This window comes from Martes martes (assembly GCF_963455335.1).
Source record: "Martes martes genome assembly, chromosome: 15".
In the NCBI taxonomy this organism is placed as follows: Eukaryota; Metazoa; Chordata; class Mammalia; order Carnivora; family Mustelidae; genus Martes; species Martes martes.
In genome coordinates, this window is record NC_137903.1 from 24,889,494 (window position 1) to 24,915,357 (window position 25,864).

General features: G+C 41.1%; 1 protein-coding gene across 2 annotated transcripts in view; it reads left to right on the forward strand.

Moving 5' to 3' along the window:
* The first annotated feature begins 563 nt into the window (after positions 1-563).
* NUCKS1 (nuclear casein kinase and cyclin dependent kinase substrate 1) overlaps positions 564-25,864 on the forward strand; it is a 31,352-nt gene continuing 6,051 nt past the window's right edge. For both annotated transcript variants that reach the window (XM_080823788.1, XM_080823789.1), the window contains exons 1-4: positions 564-830; positions 20,383-20,432; positions 22,539-22,644; positions 25,720-25,775. In XM_080823788.1, coding sequence (XP_080679914.1) covers positions 814-830; positions 20,383-20,432; positions 22,539-22,644; positions 25,720-25,775 — 229 coding nt within the window. In that variant the 5' untranslated portion in view covers positions 564-813. The remainder of the gene's footprint in view (positions 831-20,382; positions 20,433-22,538; positions 22,645-25,719; positions 25,776-25,864) is intronic.

A 25,864-nucleotide genomic window follows, 5' to 3' on the forward strand; every position in this document is an offset into this window, starting at 1 on the left:
AATTGGAAGTGAAGTTATTCCTTGATTATGATCCTGCCTCGCCGCTCCAACAGCGGTTAGGGCCCCTGAGGGCTGCCGCTGGAGCCATGGGAAAGGGCTTGTGCGTTTAAGGTCAAAAATTTTGAACCTATGAAATTTCCCTCCAAATCTGAAGCAGCGCCTTAGTGACGAATCGGCTGCCTATCCCACGGGTTTTGCTATTAGTGCAGTTTCTAGATGATCAAGGCAGGCGAAATGAAACATCATTAAACTACCACTAAACGACATTGAACCCTATGTAAATCTTTTTTTCTAGTCGTTCCAAGATGCGACCCAAAACGAATCTGCAATTCTGGAGTGGAAACCAGGGGGCGGGCCAAGCAGCGACCATTTTTGTTTTGCGGCCGTGCGCTCTCAAGGCATCTTGACTAACAGGACCCCACGGAGGAGGCGGGGCCTATCAGTGCGCGGGGCGGGGTCTGGGAGACGTGATGATTCAAACAGGCTAATGAGCTGGGCGCATCTGGCAGAAACCGCCAATGACCGGGCGTGATGGGGCGGAGCCCACTGGCCCTAGTGGGTTTGGTTGCACCGCGGCTTTGGCGCATTTTCGGCTGGTTTGATTCATCCATTTTGAAGAGACGGGGGAGCGGGGGGCTCGTCTGATTAAGGGGCCCTGAACCAAGAAGCAGCGGAGTTTGAGAAGCCTGCAGCTCGGGGTTCGGCGGCAGCGGCCCCATCGGCCGAAGTTGGGGGGGGTGGGGCGCCGAGCGCGCGGGGTGGGGGGGGTCCTGGTCTTTGGCTTCTCGACTCGGTCCTGTTTCGACAGCGAACATGTCTCGGCCTGTCAGGTCAGTGCGGAGTCCGAGGCCTGGAGCGGGATGGAGGGGGTTGGGGGTGAGTGGTGAAGGACTGGGGGACAGAAGCCTGCAGTCGGCCCTCTCCGGTGCCACGCGCGGCCTCCTCCCTTTCGGGGCCCGCGCGCGCCCTTGAGCGTGGGGGGCCCTGCTGGCGCGCGGGGCTGCGCGGGGGTGGCGGCCGCGCGCCCATGCGCGCGCTCCTCCCCGCCCCGCGCCGCTGCAGGGTTCCAGGCTGCTCTGCTGCCTCCCCCACCCGTCGCACTGGTGCGGGCGGGGTGTTCCCTGAACCGCCAGCGGCTGGAGGGGGAGGGGTGTGAAGTCAGCGCCCCCACCCAGGCCCCACCTCCTCGGGGCCAACCCCTTGGAGCCTGCGGGGAGATCGGCCGAGTCGGACTCGGGCTCGGCTCCCCACCCCATCTTAAGTGAGGAGGGGCCTAGACGCCCGTGTGGCCCCTTACCCGCTCTGCTGGCGTGGGGGTGGGGGAACTCAGCCCTCTTTCTCTAGCGGACGGGGGTGTTCCATGCAAAGGGGGAGGGGCAGTACTGCCAACCGGCCCCGCCTCTGTCCTCCGGGGTCGCTGCAGGGCCCCGCCTCCCGGATTGGGCCGGGCGTGGGCGGGACCCGTTCTTTTCCCCTCCGGCAAAAGTGAGAGCCCGGGACGGGGCCCTGGAAAATAATGACTGTTGCCTTTCCCCCCACTCGGAATTCGGAGCGGGTTAACTGCTCCCCCTCCCCCCACACCGAGCTCGCTGTTTCCTCTGACTAGAAATGTCCTTCTCGGGGAAATGTCCCTACTCAGGAAGGTGCGGGTTAACAGCACGACCCAAATCCCGTGTGGTTCTCGTTCCCGCTGCCTGTCTACGCTCACTCGGCGTACGTGTCTCGGATGTGTTTGTAACCCTCTCTTTCCCCCTCCACATAACCTAATAATAAAGGGACTAGGTCCAGGTAACCAGTAGACGCGATTCTGAGAATTTCAACAAGTTTGCTGTTCCCCAGCGGACGGTGGAATCGCCCTTTGCCGTCCTCCTGGCTATTGTATGGAATGTGCCATTTATGGAGGGGTGTGGCTTAATCCAATGTGTTGAGGCCTTTAAAGGGAGAGCTGTTGCAAATAACTGTTACTTTTAATGTAATGTCCGTGACGCTTTCGATGTTAAGGAATTGGCTGCTTCGCATAGTGTTTTCTAGATAAATAGGCAAAGGTTTAGATTTTAAATGTTTTAACAGTTGTTGCTTCCCCTTCTTCATTCCAAGTTTTGTGAGAAACGGAAGTATTTTGACCTAGAGCTCTAAGGAGAGGTTTGGAACCCGGGAAAGGGTTTTGTTCCACACCGTTCTAGCTCCTGACTAGATCATCCGTCTCCAACTGGTGGTGGTATGGGACTGCATACTTCCACGCTCGGGGTGGGCATGAGGAGAGTGCTAACTACCTACCTGACTGCTTTTCTGCCTTCTAATTTCTGCCCGCATCTCTGGTAACTCACCATCGCCACCGGGAAGAGTTTGCCCGCTTTCTGGCAAGGAGTCTGAATAGATTTTTCAGATGATAGTATGCGTACATTTTTTTGGCATGAAAATGATCAATGTATCCCATCAATTTATGTAGAATATTTTCTTTAGGATCAGGTTAAGTAGACAATATCGTAATAAAGATTTGATTCATCTGGATTGGATCTCCTGTCTCTGGAAGTAAATTACTGTGTGGTGAAATTGGACTATTTTTTTTCTACCTTTCAGCTTCAGTTCACTAGGTTTTGATGACTTTTTATATTATTGTTGTGACTTTATTATATTCATCTGCCTGAATTTGTGTTCCCAGATTTAGATATGGGAGCACGAACAGAACTTTTTTTTTTTTCACTTGAAACTTTGATTTTTTTTTAATTTTTATTTTTTAATATCACCAGGTGGGACTATATTGAGCATGGGTCTATCCGTTTTTTGGAGGCTTTGGAACTTCACAACTTTTTTCTTGTTCATTATGTTGTTAAAAGTAATTTTAATTGTCTATTTGCCCCTAATTGAAGAATGAAAATATATTGGCTTTTGGGGTCACTTTCATATTTTAAAACAACTTGGTTTCTGATTATATATTTTAGTGATTAAAGTCTCTTTGTAACTTTAAGAAGTTTTTAATATACTCATGACCAATAATAAAGCAGAAATAATTAAACTTGAGTTTGGTGGTTTGTTAAATTTTGCAATAAAGTCCTGTCTTAGGGAAGTGCCTTTGTTCCAAGGTGTAAATGAAGAATCTGTATACCTGAGGGCATTTGACAAAAAAGTAATGGTAGACATTAACCAGATAACAGAATGATCGCCCTGTTTAAAAACCAAAAAAAAAAAAAAAAAAAGCACAAGTTGGGAAATAAATGTGAGTGCTGCTTCTTTTAGGACATATTTCTGCCCTTTCAGGCATATATATAATTTTGGAGGTTTTTCTGCTATTCATATTTATTGTAAGCATTACTCATTTTCATTTTAATACTAACCTGAGCATTTAAAGAAGAATTAGCAATGTACTAATGGCTACTTGACACCAATTTCCATGTGCAGGGAACGATGAACTGATAAGTCGGAGCAGATTTTTCCATAGATGTGTGCAACACATCTGAGTAGTTTTGTTCATACAGTGTTACTGTCCCTACCTTTTACAGCATCTGATTCATGGTATATAAATGAGAGCTCAAATATTTTAGGCCTTGGGTTCAGTTTTATAGCTTAAAGTTACAGTCTTGGAGCTAGGAAGAAATTTAGGCAAATTCATTTTACAAGTGACTTAACGGGGACCTGGACAAGTGAAGTGTCTTGCATCACATACTGGATGCAGAGGTTGGGCCTAAACCTAGATTTCTTAATTCTCAGGCCTGCTTACCCTCACCCTTTGTGAATAATAATCGCTTTACCTTCGGCTTGTTAAGTATTGATGTTAACGGTAGTACACTGGCACTTTAACTCTTCAGAGTGCTTTCATGATTCTTGTGAGGAAGGAAGGAAAATGTTACTACTTGTAAAGATGAGAAAGAAAAATCAGAGATTGACTGACTTGCCTAGACTAGAAACCAGGTTTCTTGAAATTCAGCTTAATGTATTCTCCAAAGATCCTCCTCCCTTATTGAAAATGATCCCAAGTCATCAGATCAATGTTGGCTCCTTTCTTCAGAACATAAGTGTACTTGCTATCTGGTGGTTTTTTGTTTAGTACTTGAGACTGCAAGGGACTTTAAACCTTGAAAGTTTAGATGTGAAAGCATAGGTTCATATTGGTTGATAAAAATTATTTTAAATAAATGTTTTAAATAAGAGCAGTTTTGTTCAACTCAATTTAAAATAATTTTCAGAGATACTTTTTAACTGAAAGTACGTTTTTGAAAAACTAAAAAGAACTTCAGAGATTGAGTCCAGTTCCTTCAATTAACCAGTGATGACTTTGAAGCCAAAGAAATTAAAGTGTAAAAATAGTAGCAAAACTGTATTTAAACTGCATGAGTTTTAACCATTCTCGTTTCTGCTAGATCTGCATTGCCTGTATTTGATTCCACATAGAAGGTAGTACAGGTCTGCGGTCCCTGTATAGTTTGAAACCTTTGGAGCCATGTGTGTTTTGGACGTTCAGTTATTTTAAAAAATTTTAGAAGTAATGGGGCCTACTGTAAATTAACAGGCTATCACCATTGAGTTCTGCAGTAGTACTTCTGTAATCAAACACCTTAATGTCTCTGTAATAAAACTGAATTTTCACACTAACAAAAAAAAATGCAGCTAAAAAGCCCTTCTATTGTTCAGGTAAACCTGAAACATTTGGTTTTCAGAACTTTTTGAATTTCTAAATTATGGATTAGAGATTGTGGACCTTTAAGAGAAGTATTTTCTTAACCTTCAATTTTAGAAAAAATAAAATCACATTGAAACCCAAAAGAGCTATCACTGAGCAACTTTTTTTGTGCCAAATTTTCTGCCAGAAACTTTACACATATTTCACATTCTTCAAACAACTCTTCAAGCAACATGTATGTTATTCCCATCTCATATGTGAGGTAGCTGAGGCTTGGCTAAATTAACTGGCCCAGTTCACCTGTGAAGAGGTGAAGCAGAAATTCAGATCCACGTGTGACCAACCCACAACCGATGTGATCGTCCCTGAGAGACACACTGCCACAGGGTGTTACTCTTTCTCATGGTAGTAGGGCATTTTGCCATCTTTGAAAGGGGGTCACAGTTCATAATAGGACTTTGATGGGGAGGACCAACTTGAAAATGGGGGAGGAGGGTGAAAGTTTTTTTGTTTTTTGTTTTTTTTTTTGAAGGAATAGGAGAATATGTGAAGGGGTTAAAGGAAGATAACTTGAATGGAGAGGGAAGTAGTGTGGCACTTGGGGGAGGAAATGTGAACATTAGATAAGTGGCATTGCTTTCAGTGTGTATACATTGTAATACAAGGGCATTTGCTCCCTGACTAAATTAAGTGAATAGATGTCAAAGCTACCTAAAGGACACTATAGGAAAATTAACGGACTCATTTTACATACAAGTATAGATGCAAAACCGCCAAACAGAGTATTAGCTAACTGAGTCCAGTGTGTATTAAAAATAAATATGATCAATGGGATTTGTCCCAGGAACAGAATTTAAGATCTATTACTGATACATCATATCAAAAGACAAAAAGAGGGGTCACCTGGCTGGCTCAATCAGTACAGCATGTGACTCTTGATCTTGGGGTCATGAGTTCACGCCCCACATTGGGTGTAGAGCTCACTTTTTTTTTTTTTTAAGATTATTTATTTATTTGACAGACAGATCACAAGCAGGCAGAGAGGCAGGCAGAGAGAGAGAGGGGGAAGCAGGCTCCCTGCTGAGCAGAGAGCCTGATGCGGGGCTCGGTCCCAGGACCCTGAGATCATGGGCTCGGTCCCAGGACCCTGAGATCATGACCCGAGCCGAAGGCAGAGGCTTTAACCCACTGAGTCACCCAGGTGCCCCTCACTTTAAAAAAATAAAGGACAAAGCAAAAACATGGCATTGGAAAGGTTCAACACCCATTGTAAAATTTAGTATATTAAAATTAGAAGGAAAATTAAGATTAATAAAAATTGCAGTTGATTTAACTTGACAAGTTTCAAACTAAGGTAAGTGGTTGAATTGTTAGCATTTTAAATAAAACTAATTGTTGGGGGGAGGTAACATGGTGCAGTGAAAGAAACCCGGGGATCAGGCGATGTAGCTCTGGTTTCTACTTAGGTTTATATAATGGAGATGTTTGCACTCCATTAGAAGAAGAAGAGCTTGCCTTCACGAAGCCTTTTACAGTTTTCATAGGTTTCTTTCAACTGGAGAAATAAAATTAATAAGGAAAATCATTTTGAAAAAAGGGCAGTTGGTTTTTGTGTAAATGGCCTGTTTTTCCCAGAAATACAAAACAAGGTCACCATCGTGCTGTGTTATTATTCTAGGACACCATCTTACTGTCCTGTGAATGATGCTCCTCTGGACTTAGTAAGAATTAGAGCCCACACAGCCAGATGGGTTTTGCTTTGCAAACTTTGACTACTTGAACTTAATAATAAGGAAGCTATTGAGTATGCTGTGAAGTGTTATTTCTGTTTGCATTTTTAAATTCTCAGCTGCAAAGATGGACATAAATATGACCTCATTACTCCAGATGATGAAGAAGTAGCTTCTTGGATTGTTGAGACTCAAGCGAGCACTTAACACTGCCATGTTGTGCACAATAGAAACCTTTGGATTTAGCACAGGCCCACTTTGGTCAAACTGGAGCATCCTTTGTTTTGTTTTGTTTAAAAAAAAAAAAAAACCTACTTCTATCTAGATTTTGAGAAGTAGAACTGATGGTTAGAGACTTGCATTGCCATATTTTTAGATAACTACTATCTACCTAGCCACAATTACAGGTCTTTGAAATACTTGAGACCAAAGAGCATTTCTACCGGGTGTTGCGTATTTTCAGGTGCTGCTTCATGCATGTCTGTTTCTTTGAGTTGTGCGCCCAAGGTGATCTTCAAGGAGAGTTCATCTGTCAAGCTAAAATGACCCAGAAGATGAACTTCTTTGGAAAGTAAACATTAGCTGCACTTAGAAATAAAAAATCCACTCTGCCATTCATTAGGCTGGGATAACAGTATGGCTGGCTGCCTTCCACAGAGAAGCTGCAGTTCCAAGACATACCAGTCCTCCTCCTAGTGACTACTGCTTTCCTACTAAGAAATGATTCTCTAAAAGCAGGGACGATCAGAAACTCTGCTGTTTGAAATTGGTAAGAATGAAACCACACACTTCTGTCAGAGCTAGGTGTTTTGACTTGGAGAGCCCCGTTTCCAACTTCAGAGCTTCAGATGAGGAGCTGCTGGACCCAGTTCCACATCCAGCTTAACTTCTCTGCCAAGAACTAGGACCCACTTGTGATCAGACCTGATGTTAGCCCCATAAAACACATTATCCCTATGCTTCGAGCCTACCAAGACACTGCTTCATGTTAATTTCCCCTAAAGTTTACCTTTCCCCAAACGCTTTTGTTATCCTCTGTATGGCGAGGTGCTTCACACTTCTGATGTGCCATTGCCTTCGCTATAATGAGTCCCTAAACCTGATGGGCTACAGGTTTGTGCCTGGTGTTAATAGAACTGGAAGAGTTCTCTGAGGTTCCCGAGACACTGCTGCGGACAGGACCCTTCTGGGTACTGTGCACATCTGAGGCCCTCAGTCTGACCTGCCTGAGTTTTCTCTGAACCCAAATGCATAGGTTTTAGACTCAACTTACATATTAGGAAAAATCTAGCCCATTTTATTTAATATTTTATACGCACTGGAATTTGTGTTTGTGACCTTTAAACAAAATATTTTCCTATATGGACAGAATATGGTGGAACTGAATATTGTTTAGGAATAAGAAGTGTCATGTAAGAAGATTCATCTGGACTGAAATACTAGCAAGTTGATAACTGATTTAGTAGGGGATTATGACAGTGAGCTAATAAACACCTGCCTGGCTCATCGTTCAAAACTCCTTCTCTGCCTCCCCTTTTCTGCAGAGATTAGAAACTCCATGTGAAAAACCTAGGAATGCTTTCCTAGAATGTTCATTTTATTACTTTCTGCTTTCTTGAGCTTGTGATTTTTTTTCCCTAAGATTTTATTTATTTATTTAACAGAGGTCGCAAGTAGGGAGAGAGGCAGGCAGAGAGAGGGGGAAGCAGGCTCCCTGCTGAGCAGAGAGCCTGGTGCAGGGCTAGATTCCAGGACCCTGGGATCATGACCCGAGCCAAAGGCAGAGGCTTTAACCCACTGAGCCACCCAGGCGCCCCTCATCTTGTGACTTTTTGAATTTTACCTTTAGTTGTAAGTAACAGAATGATGCAAGATACAAAGGAATAAATTTTAGCCAGGAACTTGAAGCTTAAGATGAATGAAACAATTGTAAGAAGTTACTCTTAATTGAGTTTAGGTATCCTGACTTCCGTGACCTAATGTTCTTAATGTCCTGAGCAGATTTGGCATGTGAATAGTCTTTGAGCAATAGAAGAATGGAGAGAGACAGATGTCCTAAGTTTTAATGGGGTAGAGTAGTGACACAATAACTTTACATAGATAGGCAGAATCTATATTGGGCTCTGTTCTGTAGAGGAGTTTGATTTTGTGAATGATCAGGAAGGGAAGGTTTGAGAGGTTATAGGCAACAACAGTGCCCTGTGGAGAATTGGTGCAAACGGGCTTGAATTGGAAGATTGGTTTTAGTAATAACTTGCAGTGGTAGGAAAGTTACTGAGCCTATTTGAGCATTAGATTCAGATAAAATTGAATTCATGTTAATGAGCTCCTCTTGTGAGATTGTGAGGATTAAATGAGAATTTAGGTGAAGTATCTGGTACATCATACTAACTGCTGTTGTAATAATTTTAAATTCAGCATGGGTTCACAAAATCTCAGGTCAGTAGTCGTCTTAATGCTGGCTTTTCGGGGATATCTCAAGCATTGGATTCAAATTTTGTTTTAAAATATTGGTAATTTTAGAGATCAAAGTTAAGCAGTTTTCTTTAATGCAGGACTTTGAAAGCTTTCACTTGTTTAAGGAGGTGGTAATATTCAAATTCATCTGGCCAGAAAATCTTCAGAAAACCTATGTCGACACCATTGGGAAAATCTGTAATGAGAAAATTCTTTAAATTTGAAATTATAAGACAACTTCATGCTCTTATAATGCTGCTTTTACTTTTTACTAGTTGTGTTTTATTTTGTGGTTCCTGGGAATATTTCGTTGAAACAGAAAAGGTTTATTTTTTTATTATTTTTTAAAATATTTTATTTATTTATTTGACACAGAGAGAGCACAAGTAGGCAGAGAGGCAGACAGAGAGAGAGGAGGAAGCGGGCTCCCTGCTGAGCAGAGAGCTGGATGCAGGGCTTGATCTCAGGACCCTGGGATCATGACCCGAGCTGAAGGCAGAGGCTTTAACCCACTGAGCCACCCAGGTGCCCCAAGGTTTATTTTTTAAAAGCTTAACTGTCATTGGTTTAAATGAACCCATTTTTTTTTTTTTTAAAGATTTTATTTATGGGGCACCTGGGTGGCTCAGTGGGTTAAAGCCTCTGCCTTCGGCTCAGGTCATGATATCAGGGTCCTGGGATCGAGTCCTGAATTGGGCTCTCTGCTCACCAGGGAGCCTGCTGCTTCCTCTCTCTCTGCCTACTTGTGATCTCTGTCAGTCAAATAAATTTTTTTTTAAAATCTAAAAAAAAAAAATATTTATGTGACAGAGACACAGTGAGAGAGGGAACACAAGCAGGGGGAGTGGGAGAGGGAGAAGCAGGCTTCCCGCTGAGCCAGATGTGGGGCTAGATCCCAGGACCCTGGGATCATGACCTGAGCCAAAGGCAGAGGCTAAACAAGCTACCCACGTGCCCCACCTTTTTTTTTTTAAAGAGTAAAAGAATACTGTAAAAACACTGGTTTCTCTAATTTTTTATTAATTTTTTAAAGATTTTATTTATTTGTCAGCGAGAGAGCACAAGCGGGAGAAGCAACAGGCAGAGGTAGAAGCAGACTCCCCGCTGAGCAGGGAGCCCTGTATGCAGTTTGATCCCAGGACACTGGGATCATGACCTGAGCCCACTGAGCCACCCAGGAGTCAGTCTCTCTCTTTTTTCCCCAGTGAGTGAGTAGGGTGGGGTAGGGAAGGGACCCAGAGAGAATCTTTTTTTTTTTTTTTTTTTTTTAAGATTTTATTTATTTGACAGAGAGATCACAAGTAGGCAGAGAGGCAAGCAGAGAGAGAGGGAGAAACAGGCTCCCCGCGGAGCAGAGAGACTGATGCGGGGCTTGATCCCAGGACCCCGAGATCATGACCTGAGCCGAAGGCAGAGGCTTAACCCACTGAGCCACCCAGGCGCCCCCAGAGAGAATCTTAAGCAGGCCTCACCCCCAGTCCAGAGCCCCATCTGAGACTCCACCTCATGATCCTAAAATCATGACGTGAGTGGCAGTCAATCCCTGAACTGACTGAGCCACCCACGAGCCCCCTGGGTTTCTCTTCCAACAAGGATTTTGACAGAGCTTCACATGAGGTCCTTGTGGGAAAAACGAAATGGAGGCAGAATGCTGATTCACTGTCATGGACTTGTACCTCAAGAGCCAGACCTAGAGAAGGCAGGTGAATAGATTTAGGTCAGCCTAAAAGAGCATTTCCACTGATGCCTTAAAGGACTTTGTTCTTGGCCTATATTGATTAAGTTTGCAGATAATAGGAAGTTGAGAAAGGTAAATAATATGTTGAAATGAAGTACAAAAAGGTTTTCGATCTCGGGAAAAGAAGGCTTTAGTTATTGGAATTGCAACATCTCCTCATTGTGTGATATAACAGTCCAAAAGGCAGCTGAGCTCTTGGATTGCATTAGTACAAATACAGAGTAGAATAGGAGGAGGAAATTTGTAATCGTGATCCCCCTCTGTTCTCCACATACACCTTTGTAAATCATATTATGTTGTTATGATTAGATTGGGGCACTGCTTGATAGACTTCACTAAGTCCAAGGTTACTGGGATGCAGGGTAACAACTAGGTCATGAGGGTGCTTGAAATAATGAGGAGGGGTTGCAGGAACCCTAGTATATTTAGCCTTTAAGAAAAAAGCGGAAACTCCTATAAAGTGTAAAGGCTACTCTGGAGGAGGGGTTAGGTGGAAAACCATGGTAATCCAGGAGATAGACATGACAGAATCCGTAAGAGGACTTCAAAGGCAGATTTCACCTTCTTGAAAAGAACTTTATTTTTGGAGTTTTCTTAAAATAGGCTGCCTTGGGAGGTCATGAGAGGTCTTAGGATTCCCTTCTAGGGACATTTGTTGCCAGGATAGTAAGTTTGGGATAAGATTGGATTAAATTGTCTAAAGTCTAGTAGTTCAAGTACATATAATACACCTGGTATCATCATCATCATCGTATCACCAGACCTCCTGCCCCACCACTAGCCACCAAACTTGGGTAGGTTTCATAAGTGCTTAAGCTTGAAAAAGTTATGTTTTTTATTTTATTTATTTATTTATTTATTTTGAAAAAGTTCAAGTTTTTTAAAAAGATAGGAAATCAAGGGTGCCATGGAGCATGCATCTCGTGATCACAGGGTGTGAGTTCAAGCCACACATTGGGGGTAGAGATTACTTAACCTGGGTCAGTCACCTGGGTGGCTTAGTGGGTTGATTTCAGCTCAGGTTGTGATCTCGGGTTTGTGGGATCCAGTCCCGAGACGTGCTGGTCAGGCTCTGTACTGGTCGTGGAGCCTGCTTCAGATTCTGTCTCTCCTTCTCCTGCTCCTCTCCACCCAAAAGTGATCTCTCTGAGTAAGTAAATAAATAAATAAAACCTTTATTTTATTTTTTTAAAGATTGTATATATTTGTCAGAGCGCACACAGCAGGGGGAGCATCAGGCAAAGGGAGAAGCAGGCTCCCTGCTGAGCAAGGAGCCCAATGTGGTTCTGGACCCCAAAACCCTGGAATCATGACCTGAGCCGAAGGCAGCACCAACTGAACCACCCAGGCGCCCCTAAATAAAACCTTTAAAGGTGGCGGTGGCCTGGGTGGTTCAGTCAGTCAAGCATCCGACTCTTGATCTCGGCTCAGATCTGGATTGCAGAGTTGTGAGTTCAAGCCCTATTCCATGCCCAGCATGGCACCTGCTTAATATTAAAAAAATAATAATAATAGGAAATTAAAATAAGAGATGTTATTTTTCTGCCATGGATCAGTAACACATTGTGTTTTTTTGTGAAGGCAAAAATAATGAGTTTCTTTTTGCGACCACTTTTTATTCTAAAGCAGTGGGTCTCGGACTTGTTTGATGAGGTCCCTATGCACAAGAACACAAACACCTGAAACAAGTTTCTGGAACTTACTATTATTTAGGTACACTTTTCTGTGATATTTTTGCTTTGCATTGTTGTTTTAGTGCTGGTTATACACCAATAAATTCATTTCGGGACCCAGTCATAGGTTGTGACCTATCAGTTGAAAAACATTGTTCTGTAGGATCTCGTTCATCTGACCAAATGTGGTGTATACCACCCAGGTGATTAGTGAAAAGAGCAGTGTTGGTTATTTTAGGTTTCTCAGAACTCAAATTTCAAATGTGCTTTAAGTGCCTAATGAAGAACTTGTTAAATTCTAGAAAATTAGCAAGGTGGATTTTTTTTCTTTATTCTTCTTCCCTGCATTGACCAGAACAACTTCAGTGTAAAAACGGAAGTATAGGGGAGCCTGGGTGGCTCAGTGGGTTAAGCCTCCACCTTCGGCTCAGGTCATGATCCCAGAGTCCTGGTATCGAGCCCCACATCGGGCTGTCTGCTCAGCGGGGAGCCTGCCCCGTGGCGCCCCCCCCCCGCCCCCGCCTGACTCTCTGCCTACTTGTGATTTCTGTCAAATAAATAAATAAAATCTTAAAAAAAAAAAAAAGGAACTGTAGTCTGTTGATGGAGCTTAATAATGTAATAGATTGTCTAAAAGGCTCTCCGGTTTGCCTTGAGAAAATGGTTTTGTACTCTTCAAGTAATATAAAGCTTAGGGTGTCAATATTTAATTATATTTGTAAGTTCTGCTTCCTTCCCCAGAGTTTGCTTGTTACCGGTCTCCATATTTTGATGTAAAGGCTTGTTACAAAGTAGAGCTGGAGTATGTGGTTTTCGTTTTCTCATCTGTAAAGTTGAGAGGGTTTGGGGCACATGGCTGGCTCCGTTGGTTGAGCATGCAACTCTTGTGATCTCAGGGTCATGAGATCAAGCCCCTCCTTGGGCCAAGAGCTTACTTTTTAAAAAGAGATGGCGGGGGCCGGCGGGCAGAGGTTGGTTGTTGCCTGGGTGGCTCTGTTGGTTGAACCTCTGGCTATTGGTTTTGGCTCAGGTCATGATCAGGGGGGTTGTGAGATGGAGCCTGCTTAAGATTCTCCCTCTCCCTTTCCCCAGCCAACCCCCCACCGCCCCCCAAGCAAGAGAGGGAAGGTTAGACAAGGTCATCTCAAAGGTGTGATCATTTTCCTCTCAAACACTGATTCTTGACTCTTGAGAATGGCCTCATGTTTCATGTTTTGGTCTTAGTCACTGCTATGAGAAAGCATTTTAGGTTTAAGAGAATGGAAGAGAAAAGTCACTATTGCTTCTGAATTGCTTGAGTTACCCACATTTGGTACCCAAACCAGATCTTTTCATGTTCTTTGTCTAGCTTCCCACTATACCCTTTGTTTTTGCACTTTAACCTGATGCAAAAGTGAGGACTTCTCATCCCAGAGATTCAGGAATTGGCTCATTGTGGCCAAAGTGCATTTAGAATCTAGACGGAGAGGGGCGCCTGGGTGGCTCAGTGGCTTAAGGCCTCTGCCTTCGGCTCAGGTCATGGTCTCAGGGTCCTGGGATCGAGCCCCACATCGGGCTCTCTGCTTGGCAGGGAGACTGCTTCCCTTCCTCTCTCTCTGCCTGTCTCTCTGCCTCCTTGTGATCTCTGTGTGTAAAAAATAAATAAATAAAATTTTTTTAAAAAGGAGTCTCTTATAAAAAAAAAAAAAAAGAATCTAGATGGAGAGATCAAGTATGTTTTTAAAGTAAGAGCAGGCACTTAATTGAAGTTTTTGTGTTCCTGTCCTGTTGACCCCTTGAACACTGAGTTTGAACTACGTGGGTCCACTTTTATGCAGATTTGTTCAGTAAATACAGCACGGTACTAGAAATCTATTTTTTCATCCTTAGGAATTTCTTAATAACATTTTCTTTTCTCTAACTTACTTTATCGTGAGAATGCACATGACATACAAAATATGTGTTAATTGGCTGTATGATTGGTAAGGCTTCCGGTCCACAGTAGGCTATTAAGGTGGTTAAGTTGTGGGGGAAGAGTCCAAAGTTATACATGGATTTTCCCTAAGACATACATATTTTAGAACAGTGAGTTCATCATGTTCAAATAAGTGAAAGTGTTGCTTGTGTGTGTATTCATAATTGCAGTGGTATCCTGGGTGGAACAAATAATACTTCCACGTAATGATAGCAGCTCCTCATTGGTTAGCCGTGAGGCTGGCCCTCACAACAGTCTTGAGAGGTAGGTGGTGTTACTGCTGTTTTACAGGTGAGGAAACTGGAGTTCAGTGGGGGAAGTAATTTGCTCAACGACATACAACTAGTAAGTGGCAGAGCCAGGATTTAAACCCAGTTCAAAAATGTGTGTTTTTAACCTGTGCTCTAGTGAAATTTTGTGTTGTCCTTCCAGCTCTAGTTGTTGATGCTCATTTTACACTGAAGAGTTGGTGTAACTTTGGCCTTTAAGAAAGGGTATTTTGAGGAAGTAAGAATGTTCTTTGTTTTTTACTTGAAGCAGAACTTCTCCTGCCCTTTGACTTAAGTATTACTCATAAATGGTGTGTTTTCAGCCCAGTATATCTTCTCAGTATTTAGTTTACACAGGAGTAAGTTCATAAAAAGTGATTTCTAGGGGCACCTGGGTGGCTCAGTGGGTTAAAGCCTCTCCCTTCGGCTCGGGTCATGATTCCAGGGTCCTGGGATTGAGCCCCACATCGGGCTCTCTGCTCAGGGGGGAGCCTGCTTCCTCCTCTCTCTGCCTGCCTCTCTGCCTACTTGTGATCTCTGTCAAATAAATAAAATCTTTTTTTTTTTTTTAAAGTGATTTCTACCTGAAATAAGGTAAATCTGCAAGTAACGGAATAGTATTTCTACTGTTGTTTTGAAGTATCTTCAGAAGGCAGGAAATGAACCAAAGTATTCTAAGTCGTCATAATGAGTTATTATGAATGACCCTTGTTATCACAGATCCTTGATTTAAATAATTTTTTTCTTTTTCCTGTAACAACATTTATGGATGGATGCTTTTTTCCTTTTTTTTTTTTTTTTTTTTTGGCATAGTTAGCCTTAAGACAGATTTGCTTGGGATTTTATAGTCTGTGATAAATAACATTTATTATCTACATAAGATCTGATAATCTTGGCCATTTTTACATAACTGAGAGTAAAATATTTTGTGTTTCAAGTGAGGGAATGGTTTCTGAATTTATTGAAAAATATAAATTTGATTACTCCTGTAATATCAGTATAGTCTACATGGCTTTTTTTTGGTAGTTCTGCATTTTAAAAACCATGATAGGAGAAAATGTACTAAATAGTTGCCTTTTTAATTTCTTCGATTTAAAATAACTAGTTACTTCCTATGGAGGAAACTAAATTTTCTTTTGTCATTTAGGGCAGTGGAAAATAAATGCCTGGTGGGCTGCAGGCTCCCACATGAATCCTCCTGCACGATCCCCTTTCCCACCCTGACCCTTTGCAGATGCCAAGTCCATTTGCTCATCAAACACATGTCTAGGGGTACCTGGGTGGCTCAGTGGATTGGGTCTCTGCCTTCAGCTTAGGTCATAATGAGATCAAGCCCCACATTGGGCTCTCTGCTCAGAAGGGAACCTGCTTCCCCCTCTCTCTCTGCCTGCCTCTCTGCCTACTTGTGATCTCTCTCTCTCTCTCTGTGTCAAATAAATAAATCTTTAAAAAAAAATGTCTTAATTTTGATGTTCTAAATGAAGGAGAGACAACCCCTGTCCTCAAGAAGTTCACATTTAGTAGGGAAAACAGAAATTCAGTAGATGATCTAGTATCAGTAGAGGATTAAAGGTGTTCAGAGGAAGTGAGGTTGGATCTGATATGAGCGGGAGTGATGCCAGCAGCAGTGTAGACCAATTGGTATGAAACAACCTGATTGGAGGAATTACAAATTTCCACTGTTGCTTGATTAAGTGGCAAAAGATAAGGCCTTCAGAGACTTTAAGGAGATTGAATATTATCCTCTCAAGTATCTTATAAAATTGGGTTTCTAACAGAGCTCTTAAATTTGGCCCTAAGAGCAAAAGATAAGAAATATTTGAGTGTCTGCTTTTTACCTTGCTCTGTGGTTGAAAGGGAGGGGAGGGAGGAAAGAGGAAAGGAAAGGGAAGGAAGGTGGGGAAAAAATGTGAGGGAAAGGATACAAGACCATTGTTACCCTCAGAAACCTCAGATCAGTGAAGAAAACAGCGATATGAAGTATGAGTAAGAAGTATGATACACAGAATAATAGTTGACCATTTGCAATTGAGAAAAACTCTTTTCCTTGAACTTTTATAGTAATTTTATTTAAATTTATCTCATAGGGGTGCCTTGCTGGCTTAGAGAAGTGTGCGACTCTTGATCTCAGGGTTATGAGTTCAAACCCCGTATTGGGTGTAGAGATTACTTAAATAACTTTTTTTTTTTTTTAAAGATTTCATCTGTTCATTCGACACAGAGAGAGAGATCACAAGTAGGCGCAGAGAGAGGAAGAACCAGGCTCCCCGCTGTGCAGAGCACCCGACGCGGGGCTCAATCCCAGGATCCCGAGATCATAACTTGAGCTGAAGGCAGAGGCCTAACCCACTGAGCCACCCAGGCACCCCTACTTAAATAAACTTTAAAAAAAAATTCTGGCATAACGTTTTGGATCTGTCCAGCAATTTAGGCCATCAGTTCCAACAGAGAAGGATCTGAGGCCCAGAGAAATTATGTGATTTGCCCGAAGTTCTAGAACCAGAACCTAATAGGAATCTTAACAAAGATTCTGTACTTTTTATTGTGTAATTCCATTCTGGAGTATTCCTGGTAACAGACTAAGGAAGTAACTATAATTAGCAAACTGTTACAAAGCTGTTTATGTTGAACCCACACTTAATCTGATCAGGAAGCTAATAAACCAGTATGTTTATTGCTCCTTTGTTTTCAAAGCCTTAAAGTAGCTAACACGTTTTCTCTTTTGTAGGTTAAAAATTCCTGTTTACTTAGTTGCTCTACATATTATATACTCTTCACTGTTCTGGTTACCCTTCTTTATATAGTCTCATGGAATAGATCGATTGGTAGATGGTACCCAGAAATTATACCATTATTTTAGTTGCTTTCCCACCAGCATGGATAAACTAGAATTACTAGGCCTGCAATTTCGGAACCTGTACATTACCTACTAGAGATTAAGATTTCAGGGCGCCTGGGTGGCTCAGTGGCTTAAGCCTCTGCCTTCGGCTCAGGTCAAAATCTCAGGGTCCTGGGATGGAGCCGCACATCGGGCTCTCTGCTCAGCAGGGAGCCTGCTTCCCCCTTTCTCTCTGCTTGCCTCTCTGCCTACTTGTGATTTCTCTCTCTGTCATATAAATAAATTTCTTTAAAAAAATCTAAAAAAAAAAAATTTCAAACTCCCTCTTCTGGATACTTCCTTATCCCGGTTACATGTCCCATTTTTGTTGATCCTAAATAATGCAGAATATAGTCAAAATTCTGTTTTTCATAGTATCTGTCATTTAAAATCACTGTTTTGTTAAAACATAGTTGGCATTTAATTATCAGCCCCCCAAGTAGTCTTTTTTAATAGAAAATATTTTATTCTTTTTAATTGTGGTAAAATCACATGAAATTTACCATTTTTACCATTTTTAAGTGTATAGGTCTATAATGTTGAATACATTCACACTGTTGTGCACCCAATCTCCAGAACTCTTTCTTTTGCAAAGTGAAACTATGTATGTTGTTGACTCACTATCCCGTTTATCCCGTTCTCCCTAGCATCCACCATTCTTTTTTTTTTTTTTTTAAAGATTTTATTTATTTATTTATTTATTTATTTGACAGACAGAAATCACAAGTAGGCAGAGAGGCAAGCGGGGGGGGGGGGGGCGGGATGGGGGCGGGAAGCAGGCTCCCTGCTGAGCAGAGAGCCTGATGCAGGGCTCGATTCCAGGACCCTGGGATCTTGACCTGAGCCAAAAGCAGAGGCTTAACCCACCGAGCCACCCAGGTGCCCCCATTCTTTTTTTTTTAATTTATTTTATTTATTTTTATTTCTTTATTTTTGAGAGACAGAACATGAGCGGGGAAGGGGCAGAGGGAGAAGTGACTCCCACTGAACAAGGGACCCCAGTGCGGCACTCCATCCCAGCACCCGGGGATCATGACCTGAGCGCAAGGCAGATGCTTAACAGACTGAGCCACCCAGGCGCCCCTGACCACCCACCCACCGTTCCTCCCTCCCTCCCTCCCTTCCTTCCTTTCTCTTTTGTTGTCTTTTTTAACCCTTTTTTAAGGATTTTTATTTATTTATTTGACAGAGAAACAGGGTACAAGCAGGGGAAGCAGCAGGCAGAGGGAGAAGCAGACTCTTCACTGAGCAGGAAGCCCGATGACGGGCTAGATCTCAGGACTCAGGGATCATGACCTGAGCCAAAGGCTTCAGACACTTAACCAACTGAGCCCCCCAGGCATCCCTTTTTGTTTCTTTTTTTAAAAAGGTTTTATGTATTCGAGAGAGAGTGCATGCACAAGGGGGCGTGGGGGATAGCTCAAACAGACTCTGCTGCGGGGCTCTCTCTCCAGACCTTGAGATCATGATCTGAGCTGGAACCAAGAGTCAGACACTTAACCAAATGAGCCACCTAGGCACCCCAGGTTTTATTTTATTTAAGTAGTCTCTACAACTAACAGGGGGGCTCAAACTCAAAACCCCTAGATCAAGAGTTGCCTGCTGTATCCACTGAGCCAGTCAGGCGCCCCCACCATTGTTTCTGTCTCTGAACTTGACTGCTCTAGGTGTCTCATATAAGTGGAATTAATAGTCATGTTTTTAAAATCAACTTTCCTAATACATCAGTATCGTTTGTTTATAAAACCAGCTGCTTTTAACCAAACATACGTAGAGCGTATTTTATAGTTCTGCACCTGAACTTACTGAGGCAGTACAATGAAAAGATAATTCCTTGCTGGTAGACCAAAGAAAAAAACGGAAGGCAAAAACCCTTAAGAGCCTGTCTGTCTTCTCCTAAGCCAAGTGTGTGGCTGTACCCAATTGTATGTATGCCTGATCTGAGCTTCCTGTCTTTGGATATAAATGGTGTCTTAATCTATAAAATTAGCAATATTCCTCGCTCAGGCTTAAGGGTAGTTGATGGCATGTTTCTTTTAATGATTTCAGTTCACTTACTCAGTATCTAAATGGTACAGTACCTCAAAGGCTCTTTTGGAAAGCCAGGCTATTTGGATACTAACAGGGAAGCTTTTATGTTATCTCAGAGGAATTTTAAACTTTTAGAGCGTGAAGTAGGAAAATGGAAATTAAGATTCGTTCAAGTTGTTAAAGATGCCTTACCTAGTAGGAAGTACTTAAAATCATTGAGTCAAGTAGATACATAAGTTTATGAGACTTTCATATTTTTCTTAATTACAGACCATTTTAATAAAAAGCATCCTCTGAACGGATCAGTTATTTGTTTCTTCTGTGTAAGGCTAAATCTGCTGTCACCATAATTTGTATATTATAATGTAACTTATATTTAAAAATCACTACCTTTAAAAAAACTCAGTAATAATTTTATCAGGTATACATGTGTATGTGTGTATAGCACTAAGAATAAAAATGTAAGGCGTTTACAGTTTTTGTTGGTGCACATGGGATATTTCTGTGTCATTTATGAATATGTGGTCATTTGGCTCATTTTGCTGTTTAAGTGTGTTTTGGGAGGTGGGAGGTTTTGAGGGAGAGAATATTTGAGCTATCATTGAGATGAGCTATCATTGAGATGAGGAGAATTGTAGTTTGAAATACATTTGGTTTCGGGGCGCCTGGGTGGCTCAGTGGGTTAAAGCCTCTGCCTTCGGGTCAGGTCATGATCCCAGGGTCCTGGGATCGAGCCCCGAATCAGGCTCTCTGCTCAGCAAGGAGCCTGCTTCCTCCTCTCTCTCTGCCTGCCTTTCTGCCTACTTGTGATCTCTGTCAAATAAATAAATAAAATCTTAAAAAAAAAAAATACTTTTGGCTTCAACTTTTCTATAACAACATGTGAAGGTTTTTTTGGCTGAGGTGGGGCTTGTTGAAAAATAATTTTAACAGAGCTAGTTCTAATTTTGTTTATGAAAAAGGAACGTGTGTTCTAATATCATAGAAAAGTCCTACATTTTTATGATCTTAATTAGAATCTCTTCTTTCCACAGAAATAGGAAGGTCGTTGATTATTCACAGTTTCAGGAATCTGATGATGCTGGTAAGTTTCATGATTTTAATAAATTGTAAATTATGTCAGGATCTGTGTCACCCAAAACAAAAGTTGAACTTGCATGGATTTTAGCTTTCCTTAGTAAGTCATTGATAATAAATACTTAAATAATTTTTTTCTTATCTTGTTTTGGATTCTATAGTTTAAATGTGTAGTAATTCTGATGCAGTATTTATTAGTTGATATGTGTCCGTCTATAATCACAGCAAAATTTTTACCTTCTGTTAGTTTAAGTTTTTTGCATAATAAAGTAGCTAAGATGAAAGTATTTTCTAAAACATCTTGGATTGTAAACTAATTTATCATGGAATGAATAGTATGTCTTTTTTTTTTTTTAAGATTTTATTTATTTATTTGACACAAGCAGGGGGAGTGGCTGGTAGAGGGAGAGAAGCAGGCTCCCTGCTGAGCAGCAAGTCCAAAGTGGCACTCGATCCCAGGACTCTAGGATCATGACCTGAGCCAAAGGCAGATGCTTAATCAACAGAGCCACCCAGGCGTCCCTGAGTAGTATGTCTTAAATCTTAGCCATAAAAGTTTACTTTAGAATATGTCCTTACTCTCATTATTTTCCAGATGCATTTGCTATTCTTTTTTTTTTTTTTTTTAAATCCAATTTTACTTGTAAAAGTAATATGTGCACTTTGGGAAAACTTAGAAAATGCAGAAATGTAAAAAAGAGTAATAACATATAATCCAACCTCCCAGAAGAAATACTAACCCTTATTAAATGCTGCTAAATACTTGCAGTTATTCATTTAATCCTTAGTAGAGCAGTCCTATTAGAATGGGGAATACTGTTATTGCTTACAGATAAGAAAATTGAGGCAGAGATATTATGCAAGGTCCCTTGGTTAGCAAGTGGCCATTTTAGCCTTTTTGTTTAAAAAGCCTGTGTCTTTTCTCTTTTAAAAATGTCTTTTGTCTTTTAAAAATGTAGTTGAAGTCTTGCTATAGAATTTTGGGTTCTGGGGGCACCTGGTTGGCTCAGTGGGTTAAGCCTCTTCCTTCAGCTCAGGTCATGATCTCAGGGTCCTGGGATCGAGCCCCACATCAGGCTCTCTGTTCAGCGGGGAGCCTGCTTCCTCCTCTCCCTGCCTGCTCTCTGCCTACTTGTGATCTCTCTCGCTGTGTCAAATAAATAAATAAAATCTTAAAAAAAAAAAAAGAATTTTGGGTTCTGTCCTCCTCCTATCCCACTCCTGCTTATATTTCTCCTGTTATTAAAAGTTATTTGAGAAACTCCTGTTAATGGTTGTATGATATGCCATTATGGAATTTATAATGTGTCCAACCATTTAATAATTGCTGAAGCACCAGACTACTTCCACATCTCTACACTATTATAGATAAGAGTGTAAATAAAATAGAAATTGTAATAAGAGTATAATAAAATAGAAATCATCAATTTTGGGGACACCTGAGTGGCTCAATACGTTGAGCATCTGACTCTAGATTTTGGCTCAGGTCACGGTCTTGCGGTTGTGGGATTGAGCCCCGAGTTGGCCTCTGTGCTGGGCGTGGAGTCTGCTTCAAGATTCTCACTCACATGCATGTACTCTCTCCCTAAAATAAATAAGTCTCTTAAAAAAAGAGATGATCAGTTTTTAAGATTGGGTAATTTTCTTTAGTTCTATAGAACTTTGGAAATTGAAGGTATTTTTCTCAAATGTCAGAGTATGCTGCATTTAATACTTTAAAAGTAATTTACTTGATAACAGTAATTGTGTTAGGATTGTAGAATTGTGGGTTCTCTACATTCTAAAATGCTTGTATTGCTTTATTACTCTAACAGTTTTCAAGTAAATAGGAAGATGTTGAAACATGGCAGTATCTTTAATAAATTAAAAGGGCAGGATATGAAGTGGTAAGAGATATTTGGCTATGAATGTATTAAAGTAAACACATGAGGACTAAAAGGGACTGGAGTAGAAAACAATTTATTTTTTAAAAATGAAAGAAAATTATTTGGGAAATCCTGCCCCCTCACCATTTAAAAAGCTTGAGAGATATTTATCTCCAAAAATAAGCAGTGGTAATTTCTATGTAAAAATCGTAATATAATTCATTGAATTTGAAAAATGCCCTGTTTAGATGAAGATTATGGAAGAGATTCAGGCCCTCCAGCTAAGAAAATTCGGTCATCTCCCCGAGAAGCTAAAAATAAGAGGCGATCTGGAAAGAATTCACAGGAGGATAGGTAAGAGGCATTATTAATCTCTTCCTGTGTACACTGCCCCCCGGGAGGCGAGGGTGGTCTCTGATCTCTAAATTGGGGGAATCTCTGTTTACTTCAGGAAAGTGCTTACTGTCCACTTCATGGTGTTCTGCGTATTTCTTCCTATCTCAGGCAATGCTTCTTGAGTCTAGAGGCTACCCTCTTTAATAAGGTCATGAGGTTTGCTTAGACTCAACCTGGAATCAAGGTTGTCTTCAGGAATGCCTTTGTCACTACCTCCAGCCTCTGAACATAAGCAGAGAGATTGTTTAAGTATGTAATTTGTTACCTAACGTTAGTATTGACGTTTTCACTGTAGCGATAACGGAATGAGTGATCTCCCATTCAGTCACCCAGCACTGGCAGAATCATAACTAACGCTTCTAGAATCTTAAGCTGTGTAGCTTGCTGCGTTTCACTGTGTATAATCAATTCTCCTTTGTTCAGAAACCTTAATCATTCATGGGTTGTTTTTTTCCCTTTCCTTTGGTTTTATAAACAGGCTCACAGATGTTGTGATTTTAACTGTAATTGCTTCATGAGACGAGGATATTCTGATTTTTGCCTCTGCTGTCAAAGATCTACACACTCTTGATCTCAGTGCAGCATAACTTTAAGACCGTAGTGATGGTGATAGTGATGATCGCTACCGTTTATGATTCTGTGCCAGTCTTTACTATGTGCTAACCTGTATTTATTATCATTTAATTCTCATAACACCTTTATTATGGTAATACCTTAGAGAAAAGTTTAGTGATTTATCCAAGGTTATCCTGCAAATGGACCAACAGGTTTGGGAACCATGTCTGTTGGACTCCAAAGTCCACGTTTGAACCATTAGGCGATACTACTTCCAAATAATACTGTTAAGTAGGAGAGTTCAAAGAAATGAAATCTTACCAGTTCTTCCAAGATACTTACCTTCAAGTACTAAAATCTTACAAAGCCCCACAGAAGTCTTTCCATTTTTGAATTCGCAGGATGCTAAATTTGTAGAAATAACAGTATTTACACCAATATTTTCTTTGCTGGAAAATTTCAGAAACTTGGTTTTGAGGAAAAATAAAACAAAATTGTGCTGTGGGGAGACAAGTTTTCCATGGTTTGTAGTGTATCCCTCTAATCCAGTTTTATATAGCAGCCCAACTTCAATTATCTTTCATTATATCCATTTTTTATATTTTCTCTTAGGAATGAATTTCTCTGTCCCCTGCTACCTGTAACAATGTCTCAACAATATAATGAATATTTAGCCTAAACTTTTCCTTGTTCTAGTCATTTGGTTTTATTTTTCTTTCCTAAATGTCAAGAGTCTTTGAAATACAGTTTTTATTGCCATTTGTGTTAACTGCCTTGTATAGTTTATTCCATCGGACCGTTGTGTTGAGTTTTCTATTGGCCTCTACTTAAAAGTTCAGCTTTTACTTGACTTTATCGTAATGGAACTCAAGGAGTAATGGTCTCTATAAACCCAATAATAAGAGAACTAGAGAACGTAATAGTTCTTCGGCATTGTGACTTGTGAATTAAGTGCTTATTTTGCATGAAAACATCTGGAACAACCACAGGCTTCAGAATTACAGTGTGTCTTGGATCAGATTGCTTAGTAAAGAAATATATTTGGTTTTTCTCTTTGTTCAGGAATCTTGGGTTTGGTAGTTTGTCATTTGACTGTGGTCTAGATTATAGGAAATACCAAAAGAGATTTACAAGTCTTGCTGTTTGAAAAAGCTGTGAAGGCAGTTTTTACGTATGAGTGTTTCTGTTTTTGTTTATTGGAATTTCTCACTGAATCATAAAATTTTAGCACTGAAGAGTACCAGGTGATTTGCTCGAGATCATACAGCTAATTAATGACAAAGAACACTAGAACCCAGATTCTTGAGTTAAGATTTGTGGGAACATAAAGTGCCTTAAAAAAACTATTCTATAAAACTTTCCATTGACCTTTAAAGCACCTTCTTATTTTTTTAAAGATTGTATTTATTTATTTATGTGACACAGAGAGAGGGAGCACAAGCAGGGGGAGTGGCAGGCAGAGGGAGAGGGAGAAGCAGGTTTCCCACTGAGCAGGGGGCCTGATGTGGGGCTTGATCCTAGGACCCTGGGATCATGACCTGAGCCAGAGGCTGATGCTTAACCAACTGAGGCGCCTGTGAAGCACCTATTTTTATTATTTTACTTTGCAGTGATCTTGAGCTGACTTTTATTTTCTCCATGGTACAGGGCAGGTCTGTTTGTTGGTGTTTGTGATATATTAGAAATATTGGAGGCAAAAAATATAAGGAGATAGTTGATTTATTTTCATTTTGTTTCAGATAAATTTTTAAGGCTATTGTAATTTATATAATTGCACTCCAATTTCCTTTAATAATTGTGTTCTAGGTGTTTGTTCCATCTGTAATTGGTGCTGTCCATTTAATTGCCTACTTTCGCACCATTCACACATTTGTGTAATTTACTTTTTGTATTTTTATACTCTGCCTCTGACAACAGAGAATTGTTTTTTTATTATTAAATGTTCCTGTGAGGGGTACCTGTGTGGCTCAGTCAGTTAAGCAGTTAAGCAGTTAAGCGTCTGCCTCTGGCTCTGGTCATGATCCCAGGGTCCTGGGATCAAGCCCCACATCCGGCTCCCTGCTCAGTGGGAAGCCTGCCTCTCCCTCTCCCTCTGTGTGCCACTCCCCCTGCTTGTGTTCTCTCTCTCTCTCTCTCTCTCTCTCTGTCAAATAAATAAATAAAACCTTAAAAAAAAAAGTGTTGTGAACCAGGCCTTATCCACACAGGTGAGACATTCTCAGCCCATGTTTGAGATACCTTCTTTTTTTCCTTTGGGTCTTTGGAAGCAGTATTTTCCAAAAGTAGATAAAATTATGCTTATTCATTAGCATCCCTGTCAAGTTAGGGAAATAATAGAAGCAGTTTCAGTCCTCGGCATCTGTTTGAATATTTCATCTACAAAAGAGGTGTTCTTTACCTGTCAGAGACACCGGGGATCTGTGTTCACTTAGATTTTGATCTAAGACTTGTAAACTTTTCCCATCTTTCCCTTTCTAGCGAGGACTCCGAAGAAAAAGATGTGAAAACCAAGAAGGACGATTCTCACTCAGCAGGTAGTAAACAGTTTTTAACGGAATACGTCATTGATTTATGTCTTCATTCATTGGACGTTTTAATAAGTGGTTTCATGATAATGCCGGGC